At 32.5% G+C, this 13,850-nt stretch overlaps 1 protein-coding gene across 1 annotated transcript in view; it reads right to left on the bottom strand.

Moving 5' to 3' along the window:
- Positions 1 to 13,850, bottom strand: part of NBEAL1 (neurobeachin like 1) — a 165,804-nt gene that overhangs the window by 108,678 nt on the left and 43,276 nt on the right. Inside the window, 4 exon segments of the mRNA XM_036857714.1 lie at positions 192 to 278; positions 7,400 to 7,506; positions 9,035 to 9,341; positions 12,612 to 12,697. Of these exon segments, the coding sequence (XP_036713609.1) occupies positions 192 to 278; positions 7,400 to 7,506; positions 9,035 to 9,341; positions 12,612 to 12,697 (587 nt within the window).

The raw sequence follows: 13,850 nt of genomic DNA, 5'->3' as shown, positions 1-13,850 counted from the left end.
TCAATATATTTATCTTTTAGATGAAAGCATTTATTTTTAAATTTTTAAACAATTTTCAAAAATAATTAATGAAGATTAGAATTAGATAATGTTTGTATACTTTAAAACATAAGAAGAAAAGTACAGGAATAGGTGCTCCCATTGACTGATTTTGGACTTCAGCTGAAACAAGATGCAGGCTTTGTAGATACCTGGTCCTCATTCATTTCTGTCAGTAATTTGTTGGCAAGGTCTTTCTTGTTCTTGTCTGCCACCTTACTGTTAGCATTTAAAAATAGCTGTTAAAAACAGAGACAAGAATAATGGAGAAAGAACATTAAATTGTTACCTATAAGCAGAAGTGAAGCTTAAATGGATTTCCATATCTCTCGAAATAAATCCAAGAATCCACTCATGAAGTATACCACTCTTAAAATGACAATCAACTGTCCACTTTTTGGACTACTAACATTAGTTCATATACTATGTAATTAATTATCATTTATTTCTCTCTGAAACTCAAAGTTACCAAAATAAGAAACAACAGCAATAATTAAATAATTATTAGGAATACTTAGTTAATATTCCTGAATTCTTAAAGAATCAGCAGGGAATGACTCATAGAAGAGAAGGAAACTGCTATTAAGACAGACTAAAGATACTGTAGTAAATAATGTATAGTAAGGGTTCTGCAGCCACGTAGGTGTGTGAAATGCTATTAAACTAACTTTAAAAAGGGGTCTTTCTGGAAATGCTTCTCAGAGTCTCGAATATGCTAATGTGTACTTTGACAAGGGAAGTCAGTGTGCAGTATTTCCCAAATTTATCTGACCACACATTTTGTTAAAAATTTTGTTAACAGTATTCTCCAAAATTATCAAGACTTGAGCATAATTTATATTAGTTTGTACACTAGAAAGATGGATTAGGATTACCTCTGACATACATTGAGACTGCACTTTTCTGAAAGAAATGAAAGAATCAAGTAGTTTGGCTTACATAAATAAAACTCAGCATCCCAAAAGATCTCAGTCACAGTTTGGGTAAAGAGGAAAATAATTCAAATGAGAGTGAAAAGGGAGAGAAAATTAGATTTATAAAGGTGTTTATCAAGAGCATCCTAAGAAGGAAGTTCTTCTTAGGAACTACTATCATTTCAGAAATTGAAAACAAAAATCCAGTAATGTGCTGAAATAATGCAGTATAAAATAAAATGGATAATAGTAAGCTATGCAAGAGCATAAGTAAAGCTAAACCTAAAAATAGATTAGTGTACGCAATACAGGCTTTGGAATCAGAAACCTGGATTTGAATCTTGGTTCTGCTACTTATTAGCTGTCTGGTTTTAAGGAAAACTACTTAAATTCTCCGAGTTTGTTTTCTCAGAAATGAAAAGAATAATATATCATGAAATTGGCATGCAGATTAAATGAGATAATCCATGTTAGGTTATTAGCCTAGAAACTGGCATACAACAAGGGCTAAATAAATGAAAACTGGTATTATTATTATCAGCAAAGATTTTAAGATAGTAATATTCCATATTATCTAGGTGCAATAACACAGGACTGCTCAAAACTGATGAAAGTAAAAATAAGTAAAGTCTTTCCAGAAAGCAATCCATATCAAGATTCTTTTAAAAAGTTCTTACTCTTTAAATCAGTAATTGTATTTCTAGGAATCTACTCAAAGAAACAGTCAGAAATTGACACTAAGATTTTGGAAAAGAAATGCTCACTTAAATTCTGTTTACAACAGCAAAAAATTAGAAACCAGTCAAATATCAACATAATAGAATACATTAATAAATTATGGTTCATCCATAGGTTGAAAGAGAAATCCTCAAATTTTCTGGTCTGAAGACCCCTTAACACTCTTTAAAAAATTACTGAGAACCCCAATGAACTGAAATTTTATTTATGTGGGTTACATCTATCAATATTTACCATATCAGAAATTAAAATCAAGGCATTTAAAAAATATTTATTTATTCAAAAAATAACAATAACAAATCCATTACAAGTTTATATAAATAACATGTTTATGAAAAATAACTATATTTTCCAAAATATACCTTAGTGAGGATGGCACTGCTTTTACATTTTTGCAAATCTCTTTAAATGTCTGACTTAAGAGAAGACAGATGAACTCTCCTATCTGCTTCTGTGTTCAGACTTTTATAATGTTGTTTTGGTTACAGTTTAAGAAGAAAATTAACTTCAAAAAGAAATTTTGTTAAGATTAGACTTTGCAGACTCCCTAAAATGATCTGGGGGATCCCATACTTTGAGAACTGCTGGGTTGAAATACTTGTAGTCATTAAAAGCAATCTTCTGAAAAATATATGATGGCATATGGAAAGACTCATGATATAACACAATTAAAAGCAGAATAAAAAAATATTCAGTAGTATTCCAATTTTGTAAAGGAAAATACATCCACATTAAAAATATATACGGAAATATTATGTATATTTTGCAACATTTTAAGTACTATATATATGCTTTGCAAAAAAATATTTTTATGCTTCTTTTTTCCTCCAAAATCTCTATACTGATTGTGTATTGTTCTAGAAGTTAAATAAATACCTATTTTTAAAAAAATGAAAAGAAACTTGCTCAAGGTCACTAAGACAATGTGTATAAATCCAGACAGGTATGATTCCCAAAGTCAGGCTTTCAACTACACCATTTTGTCTATTCACTCCTAACGCTCTTTTCCATAAAGTATCCCTTGGTTGCTCCTTTCATAAATTCTCATTCTTACTAAGACTGTCATGATGATAAATTTGTTGTAGTTGATTTTAAGGAGTAGATGTGGAGAAGAAAGAGAAGAAATTAAAGAAAATAAATCAAAGAAGATGAGCGACACCACAATATCAAAAGCTTTCCAGAATCTTATGACTTAAGTCCTCAAATGGAACTTTATATATTTACAATATATTTCTGAAAAAATGATTTCAACTAGCAAAGTGCTAAAGTCAATGTAATGGTTTTGAATTCTACTCTTTGCTACTAGAAATTTGCTGTTATTTTCTTCACATTAATTCAAATATTTTTGAACAGCTTAAAAAAAACTTACATTAACTCAAAGCATATCCCCCTTTCAAAATTCAATATAGTAAAACAAAATAATTCTTAAATATTTAAAGTTCATCATACCTATCATAAAAGTTAAATACATGATTCCATGGAACTGTATTTTAAATATGTTATAGTATGATGAAACTCGTTTTGACAAGCCCAGAAGTCTTTACACAAATATTCAAGGAAATTAATATGTACTTAAACTGGTTGGTGAATCTCATGCAAAAAGAAGGCATAGAAACTGCAACAGTCAGCCTAAAGCTTTCTGTGTAATTCATAAATTGTTTATGACACTTTAAGCGTTAGTTGATAATGCTTCCAATGGGTCTGAATATTTAAATGAGGAATTGTCTTGATTCTGTACTACTATATAAAAGAGTAAATGATTCATTCCTTATTAACAAATAACAATTTAAACAGAAATCAATCATAGACATCTGTAGCATTCTATAACACATCTGGGAACTTAAGTTTTCACAAGACGCCAAACATTTTTATATATTCATAAATCATATCACCTATCTCTATCAAATATGTTTGTATATACAGTAAATAAAACCTATAATTCTCTTATATTTAATGCACAGAAAACATTTTTTCTACTGACTAAACAGTGACCTTAAGTACCAGTAATACAGTTACAAAACTACATATAACAATGAACTTAGGGTCAGAATACCTGGGTAAGAAATCCTACCTCCATCATATATTAGTGTTAAACTCTGGGCTAATCACTTAATCTCTTAGGACACATTTCCTCATTTCTATAATAAAAGAGTTGGGCAGTTTATTTCAAATGTTCCCCCTTGTTTTTATTATTTTTTAATTTTTTTTATTAAATCACCTTAACTAATTTATTGTATTTTTTTAATAAGTTTGTTTATTTAATTTATTTTATTTTTGGCTGAGTTGGGTCTTTGTTGCTGCGCGTGGGCTTTTCTCTGGTTGCAGCGAGCAGAGGCTACTCTCCGTTGTGGTGCACGGGCTCTGGGCATGCGGGTTTCAGTAATTGTGGCGCACGGGCTCAGTAGTTGTGGCACACGGGCTTAGCTGCTCTGCGCATGTGGGATCTTCCCGGACCAGGGGTCGAACCCGTGTCCCCTGCATTGGCAGGCAGATTCTTAACCACTGTGCCACCATGGAAGGCACCCCCTTGTTTTTAAAACTTAATGAGTCTAGGTGTGGCACATATATACAATGGAGTATTACTCAGCCATAAAAAGGAACAAAACTGAGTTATCTGTAGTGAGGTGGATGGACCTAGAGACTGTCATTCAGAGTGAAGTAAGTCAGAAAGAGAAAAACAAATACCGTATGCTAACACATATATATGGAATCTTAAAAAAAAAAAAAAAAAGAAGAAGGTCATGAAGAACCTAAGGGCAAGACGGGAATAAAGACACAGACGTACTAGAGAATGGACTTGAGGATATGGGGAGGTGGAAGGGTAAGCTGGGACAAAGTGACAGAGTGGCATGGACATACATACACTACCAAACGTAAAACAGATAGCTAGTGGGAAGCAGCCGCATAGCACAGGGAGATCAGCTCGGTGGTTTGTGACCACCTAGAGGGGTGGGATAGGGAGGGTGGGAGGGAGGGAGATGCAAGAGGGAAGAGATATGGGGACACATGTATATGTATAACTGATTCACTTTGTTATAAAGCAGAAACTAACACACCATAGTAAAGCTATTATACTCCAATAAAGATGTTAAAAAAAAAAAAAACTTAATAAGTCTAAAGTTTAGTGAGGAATCTACAGGGAGTCTGACTAGAATATTCCACAAATAAAGACTACTGCCAGGAGAGAAGGCTCAGGTCCCAAAGCCTAGCTTTCCCCTCTGAAATGGGTTTCTTCTCTACCATTTCCTGTTTCAAAACAAAATGTGATAAATGGTAACAGATAATTAAATTTTAAAATGGTATGACTATCAGCAAGTTTCTAGATCTAAATGATAAGAAACTTTGGCTTATAACACAGAAGAAAGAGTAAATATTAGCTCACCATCATGACAGCTATGTCAAACAGTTTTGTATGTTTAAAAAAGATACTGTTGACTATGATATGATAGAGATTTTTAACTATGTCTCAGTTTCATATACTGTATAAATGCATTCAAAAAATTTTAGTAGAAACTATTTTATCCTAGTGATTTATCCTTCCATAATGTGTGACTGGCAGGTTCTCTACACATGTGAGATCTTGCCTTTATCACTGAAGTTGTCTCTATAACTGATAAAGCCACGCTGCATTTTTACAACAAACAGAAGGTTTTATAAACGTTTCTCTTATGCTGCTTTCACCTCCCTAGAATTTCTTTCCCAAGAATGATTTTTAAAAGGTGGACAGAGAGATCTTGACTCTACAGTGATAATTTGGTGCTTTTGTTGACTTCATAAATATTTATTATGACTTACTTTATCAATATTTCCTATTTTATGCTATTCTTCACAATTTTACTATAAGTTAAGCAATATAGTGACATAAATGTTTTCAACGATACCCCTCCTAACAGAGTGGAAAAATTCAAGGAGCTGACGTTAAAATTCTTATTCTGGAATATTCTCACAGAATCAGAAGGGACCCCCAGTATTTTTCAACAGGGAATTCATGAAAGGAATACTTCAAATAGAAAGGTAAAAGCTCTTTGAAGTAGTTTTACTTTCAAAGGCTTCTCAAGAAGGTTTCTGGTGCCATCTTGAAATTTATGGAAACATATAATAATCAGAGATATTAGTTATTATGTACTTATACACAAATCTGCTACAAGTGTAAATTAGTAAAAACTTTTACAAATAAGCAAATTGGAAGTATACATCAAGAACCTTAATAGTATTTTTATTTTTCTACTTTTCTACATTTTCCAGTTATTCGTAAGTTTTCACACAATGTTCCCTACTTAAAAAAATTTATGCCCTTTGATCTCATGATTGTACTAGAAATAGAATTCTGTTCTATGAAACTTTAAAGAGTTATGTAATCACAAACAAAATTGGAAACAAATTAAGAATTTACCAATAGGGAATAGTTAAGTAAGCTATGGTACATCCACTCAATATAATAAGATGTAAATATTAAAATCATAACTCATGAAAATGCTAATGAAATAATCTTAAATGAAACAGAAGTGCAAAAACATAGGCCATCAAATGCTCATACTAAATTTTAACAATGCATAACAAAAAAGACTTTGAAACTTAACAACAAAAAAGCTAAAAAACCCAATTAAAAAATGCACCAAGAACTTGAACAGACATTTCTCTAAAGATGATATACAAATGACCAGTAAGCACATGAAAAGATGCTCAGCATCACTAATCATTAGAGAAAAGCAAATCAAACTACAATGAGATACCACCTCACACCCACTGAGATGGCTATTATCAAAAAAAAAGAAGAGGAAGAAGAGGAGGAGGAGGAAGAAGGAGAAGAGGAGGAGTAGGAAGAGGGAGAAGAGGAAGGGGAAGAGGAAGAGGAGGAAGAGGAGGAAGAAGAAGAAGGATGAGAGGGAGGAGAAGAAGAAGAAGAAGAAAACAAGTGTTGATAAGAATGTGGAGAAACTGGAACCTTTGTGCACTGTTGGTGGCAATGTAAAATGGTGCAGCTACTATGGAAAACAGTAAGGTGGTTCCTCAAAAAATTAAAAATTTAATTACTATATGATCCAGCAAACCCACTTCTGGATATATACCAAAAAGAATTTAAAGTAGGATCTTGAAGAGATATCTGTATACTCATGTTCATAGCAACATTATCCATGATAGCCAAAAGGTAGAATCAACACAAGAGTCCATCAACAGATGAATGAATAAACAAAATGTGCTATATACATATGTATACATACAATGAGATACTATTCGTCTTAAAAAGAAAGGAAATTCTGCAATATGCTACAACATGGATGAATCTTGAGGATATTATGCTGAATGAAATAAGCCAGTCACAAAAAATCAAACACTGTATAATTCCACCTATACGAGGTACTTAGAGTAGTCAAAATCACAGAGACAGCAAGAATAGTAGTTGCCAAGGGCTGAAGGGAGAGGAGAATGTAGAGTTGTTTAATGGATATAGAGTTTTAGTTTTACAAGATGAAGAGTTATGGGGGATGGATGGTGGAAATGGTTGCGACAACAACATGAATGTATTTAACACCACTGAACTGTATACTTAAAAATGATTAAGATGGTAAATTTACGTTACGTGTATTTTACCACAATAAAAAAAATTTAGTTATAGTTATAATATGCTCAAAATAGAATCAAAACATAAACAAAATAACAGCTTCTTAAAATCAAAGACAACAATAACAGTAATAATAGAAAAATACCTTGCAGTTCTGTAGCAGTCGTATGAGATGTTCAAAGCAATTACTGTTAAGAAAAATAGCCTGAAGAACAGGCCTATCTCTGCAGTCTAACATGGCTGTAATGGTATCTAGGAAATTAAAAACAAAATTGTCCATTAATAAAGTGGAAAATCTGGGATCACAGAAACATTCACTCTAGCCATATATTTAATTTAGGCTTTTTGGCTAACAAACAGATGTAAATTAATAGGAAATAATAAAGAGGGGGAGTAGAAAACAAAACCTGTACTTATTACTTGAGAAGAAAAGTGAAAAAAAAAAAGTGAACATTTTTATACTTTATTATTAAAAATATTTATTTTTTTATATATAAGAATGATATATATTTCCCAGAGATTTACTTAGGTGTTCTTCCATTATAACTTAGGCGTAATAAACTGTGGTTCCCAACTTGCTATGAATAAGCAACACTTGGTTATGTTTGGCAACATAGTCTCATTTCTATAGTATAAAATTAACATATGGCTATCATGAAAATGAGACTTAGGTAATTAATCCATTTGTGATGATGCTTTGGTCTTGTTTCCTACCGAAAGGATGTCCCCACTCAGAAATCAAGGGACATTTGACATAGGTAATATGCAAGTTCATAATAAAAAAGAAGTCCATTCAATATAGACTCAAATTTCCTTATAAACTTATAATTTATAATTATAAAACATGACATGCTGTAACATATAAAAGAATAAACTATATAAGATGAATCTTATTTTCCTACAAAAACACTGTTGTAATGAATCATTAAGTTTCACTGAGATTTTGATGTCCAATATTTTTAAATTGGACACCACACACATACCCACACAAACATTTTTTAAAGTCTCTAGGGCTATACAACAAACCATTAATGTTGGTTATGTCGGGTGGCAGGATATAAAAACTTTTTTTCACTTATCTGAATTTTCTAGTTTAGCTATAATGAAAATATTTTACTTATATAAAAAGGAACTCTCAGTTAATAATATTAGTATCTATCAAGCTCACAGGAATACAAAAAGAAATCACGTATACTGGTGAAGGAGCTTGCAGGGAGGTGGGAGAGGGGGAGAGAGAGAAAGAAGCACAGAATGACACAAAGCAACCAACACAAAGAGAGGGAAAGAAAAACAAGACGCATACACACAGAGGATCTGAGGAATCAAAACAAAACAAGAAACCAGAAACCCTCAAAAGGAAGGACATGCTGAAGTGATTTCTACAGAGATGTATTAGAAGCACATAAAAAATTGATCGTATGTGACTCTTTGCCATAGGTTAGAAACTACAAATGGCACTTTCTGAAAATTTACTTTTCCTAGAATTTCAAAATCACAGCTGATTTTCTTTTTAACATTGATGCTTTCAGTGGATTACAACTTTCAAAAGAGAACATAGAGGCTCGATTTTGTCACTGTTAAAGCAAATATGTGAAAGACAAATCAATTCCATATTATTTTGAAGTCAAATCTAAATAGTCACACAATATCTGAATTAAACAATCAATATTTTCTATACAATGGCCTTGAATTCTAAATGAAAATGGAGAATATAAAGGTAAAAAAAAAAAAAACTAGATTCAGAGAAAACTGAATATAATAAACTTCATCTAATACTCACTCAGCATTTTGATCTGTAGAGCTATGAACCGGCTTTCCCACAGTCTGGACCTCCTTTGATTAGGTAAAGCTGAATGATCTGAATTTAGCAATTTAAAATAGTTCTCCAAAATAGTGCTGGTTTCCACTTGACGCTGATCAGAGCTGCTAGTGAGAAGGATATGTACCACCTCTGTAAGGCACTTCAGAGTAAGTTCCACCTTCCTACCCACTTCTTCAGGATTTCCGTCCTCCCAAGAATCACAATCGGCCAAAACTCTCATGAGAACCTCCATGGTGGCTGGAGAAATTGCTTGCAAAGCATTCCTCTGAAACATGAGAGACAATAAAAATGAAACCCAAATCTAACTGAAGTGCTGTACGTTTTCAAAAACAAAGAGAATTTAATAAATCTGCAGATAACTTTTTCTTTATAAATCAACACTGAAAAAATTTTACACAGATACTTTGACAGACACCGCTGGTGTTTTATACATATTAGGTCTTCATTTCTTCACTACTAATAGAATTCTGATTTTATTCAGATAGTCATCTGCCCATGTAGAAAACTTACTTACCACCCTCCCTTGTAGCTAGGGGTAGCCATGTGACATAGTTCTGGTCAAGAATATATGCCAGTAGACCATGAAGAGGATATCACTTTACAAATAAAAAGGGGAAGGATCCTTTGCTCTTGGCTTTTTCACCCTTTTCCTGCCTGAAATGCAGACAAGAAGCTTGGAGCCACCTTTATATCATGAGGAAACAAGCCCCAGAATTAAAGTAGCAGGCTACAGAGCAGAACAGGAACACAAGGACCTTAGTCCCTGATGATATCATTGAGTTGCTGTGCTATCCCAGAACCGCCTGCATCTGGATTTCTTACGCAAGAATAAAAATAAACACGTCAATTTGGCCAAGCCTCTCTCAGGTTTTCTGTTGGTTATAGCAAATGACATATATCATTTATATCATATTATCCCAAATAATATAGATATATAAGAGGACTGGCTTGGCTCTGATTCTACAAACATATTTCTGAAACTCTAAGTAACTGGTAACTTGAGGTGATCCATTAAACTTGAAATAAATATGTTGCCCTAAATTGTTAAATTCATAAATAATAAATCAGAGTATAATTATGTAAAATCATCTGAAAGTAATAACACTTAGGCCATTTGGACTGATTATCAATATGATAAATAATATCAATAATAACCAGTGCAACTACGGAAGAAATTGCTGATGGCCCATCCAACATCAATTTTCCTCTGCTTCCTTATTAACAGAACCCCTGATGTTTTGCTGGACACATGGCTACCAGGAATAAACATTACATTTCCTAACCTCCCCTGCTGCTAAGGAGGCTGAGGAAACAAGTTTTATCAAATTTTTTATCTGACCATATTTGCAACTTTGCAGCTATCTGATGGAGTCTGGCAAATGAGATACTGTCAGCTTTTCAGTATCTCCTTCAAAGATAATTGGCACCTGCCATTTGTCTCCTTCTTCACCTCCCCCTCCATTTTTGTGCCCAAAATGTAGACATGGCGGCCAAAACTCTAGATGCTATTTTGTACCACAAGAAATAATAGTAAGGATAACAAATTGACATTCAAAAGGTACCTGAGTCCCTGAAGAGGTTAGAGCCACCAGATTAACTCTGGACTGCTTACAGCTATCTTTTTTTTTTAAATAAAAGAAAAAAGGTACACTTCTAACTTAAGCTACTAGAACTTCAGTATTTACTGCTACTTTCAAGGAATCATAAATCTGATACCCCTGTGATATATACTTCATTCTTATAAGCACAGGCACTTTGTTAAGTGTTTTACATATATTATGTGTCATTTGGTCCTTATGACTGCCCTATAAGTGTTACTATTTCCACATTACAAATAGAGGAACTAAACAAATGTAAACAGTTTATCTAAGGTCACACAACTAGTTAGAAATGACATAGGATTCAAAACTATGTCAGTCTGGCTCCAGAACCCCCGCTCTTAACATAGCACAAAAAAAGCATAAATATGCCAGTGGGAAGCCAGGCATGATGCTTTGGAAAGGGAGACCAGTCACTGGACTTTTTTGACTCTGTGACAAAGCCATTATTATGCCTTTAGCTATTCATCTAAATACCCTTGTACTGAGGTTATATTCAACAGCCTTCTGATTTCAATATATTTGTAACTATAGCTATGACCTGATTATAAGGATTTTGAGTATTTTCAGTACATAAAATAATAAATTGGGCTTCCAACCTATTTGATTTCCATGTGAGTTTTAATTACTGGAGGTCTCTCGGGGCTCGATTACCCCAGGCCCTAACAAGAACAAGTCTGGGTATATTCAAAAAGGGAACAGGATCCAACCAGCTTCAGCATCAGTGAAAAACAATGTCATTTCCAATTTTACTCATGTACACTTATTAATTCTTATTCTTAGTAGTGGAGAAATGATGGAAATGGGGAGGTACTGAAGCAAAAGAAGGATATTACCTAATAAAGGAAGGTGACAAAGCAAACAAACTGAAAAATAGGATTCTGGTCACCATCCCTCTCACTACAGAGACTCTTATCTTCTACTAGAGTGCAGAGGAGAAGGCAAGGTGGCCCACTAGGAAACCCAAGCAGTATTATTAGCAATACCTGTGATTTTTGTCATCAATAGAAATCATATACATTTTCATGTATTATAGTTGTTGTAGTGTCTTGAAACATCATTTACCCTCATCTCTTCTTTGAAATTACATTAGTCACTAGACTTGCTGCTGTATTTTTTCATTTGATGTGTTGTAAAGAAGCACATTACTATGTTACAAATTTGTTTTGTTAATATTTTAGTAACTGCATTTCAGTATAGTTTCCTTTGTGATCATATGTATTTTATTTTAGGCACGTGAAAACATTCTGACAAAGGGCTATATCAGACTGCCAAAGGGGTATGTGATATAAAATATGTTAGAAACCTCTGATCTAAACTGTGTGGTTAAACAAAACAAGTAGAATATTCCTTCTGAACTATAATCCTGTTTTCAACTAGTAGTTAGATTCAAAGTTTACTACAGACAGCTTTTAAGATGTTCAATTTAAAAAAATAAATAAAATTACTAGAACTTCTTTCTTATAAATAAGTTAAGAACTAGTTTAGTTTGTTGAAAAATGCATATAAGCCATGTATATATGCATTTAATAATTAAAAATAGACAGCAGAGTGACTAAATTCATATGTCTTAGGAAATCAAACGGCTAGAGTTTTATTTCATCAAATGAACTAACAGGGATGACTATCCTCTATATTCTAAAGTAAGAACTGGAAGCTGAAAGTTAATACAACTAAGAACTTCAAATACCAAAAACTGTTAAATCTAGTTATTTATGCAGTAATTTTATTGTTAATGCTAACATTATTAGGTTTTTTGGAAGTTAATAAATAAAAGAAGTAAGTAAATTAAATTTTAAACAAGATCTAAACTCAAAAAAATATTTGTATGGTTCATGAAATTTTTAAAGAGACAAAGAATTCATTAAATAATCCATGGAAAACTTTTTGCACTGTTTACTATCATTTTATAGGTTAACTTTCAACATGTTCCTCACCTGCCCACCAGCTACAATGGCTCCAAAGAGATGCAATAAGCAACACTTAAGGCTTTCCTTGAGATGCTCACTTTCTTGAAAACATTCTGTGAATATAATACACAAATAAATAAATAAGGTTTCTCTTTCACAGTATGACTGATCTCTAAGGAATGTCTGACACAGAAACATCAAAAACGATTTGTGTAGCTGATTCACTTTGCTGCCCAGTAGAAGCTAACACAACATTGTAAAGCAACTATACTCCAGTAAAAATTAACTATAAGAAACAAAACAAAACAGAACAAAATTTAAAAAAAAGATTTGTGAAATGCTAAAATTTGTTAAAAGGCAAAGTAAACATGCATTTTTTTTCATAGGAAAGGAAAAGAGAAACCATCAATCAGGGAGCATTTTAGATACTTTCTTTATGTTACCTCATTTAATTCTCATAATACTCCATACGAGGATGATATTTTGCCCTCATTTATAAATGAGCAAATGGAAGGTCAAAATTTAATACGGTGCCTAAAGTCATCGGGTTACTAAGTGACAGAGCTACAAATTAAACCAAATCTGAAATAAAACTAGATGTCTTTTTACTACTAGTACTACTGCTTATTAGTATAACTATTATTATTCAATTATAAAATTGAAAGAGTTAGATAAAAAGATTTCCTGGGTCCACTTCAGGGCCAATATTCTAAAGTTCTAGTACCAATAGTAACCTTTCTTTTAACATAATTTTATTGTTTTTAAAAGGTTATACATACACATTACACAGAAAAATTTAAACAGCATAAAAGAACTGACAAGGAAAAGCAAGTTTCCCTCTAACCTATTCCTCAATCCACCTTGCTCCCCACACCTTAAAAAAAAAGCAAAAAAGCTCTACATATATTACTGCATTATGCTTTTTGCTTAATACATTATGCTTAATACATTCTGGGCATTATTACATCTTAACATATACAACTGCATTACTCATCAGTAGTGGAATGACTAGAGAGCATTCCAGTACAACGATGTACCTTAATTTACTTAACCAGTTCTTTACTGATAAACGTTTATGCTTTTCCATTTTCTTTTGATACTACTAACAATCCAGTAATAAATATCCTTTTGCATACATCACACACAAAGACAAGATTATAACAATAGAATTATATCCAATTTTTATACATAAGAAACATTACCAAAAAGAAACAATTTTGAGTTAAAATGTATTGATAGAAATTTACATTTAAAAAATTAAGTCAT

This window comes from Balaenoptera musculus, chromosome 7 (assembly GCF_009873245.2).
Source record: "Balaenoptera musculus isolate JJ_BM4_2016_0621 chromosome 7, mBalMus1.pri.v3, whole genome shotgun sequence".
NCBI classification, from domain to species: Eukaryota; Metazoa; Chordata; class Mammalia; order Artiodactyla; family Balaenopteridae; genus Balaenoptera; species Balaenoptera musculus.
This window is presented reverse-complemented; position numbering and strand designations above follow the sequence as displayed.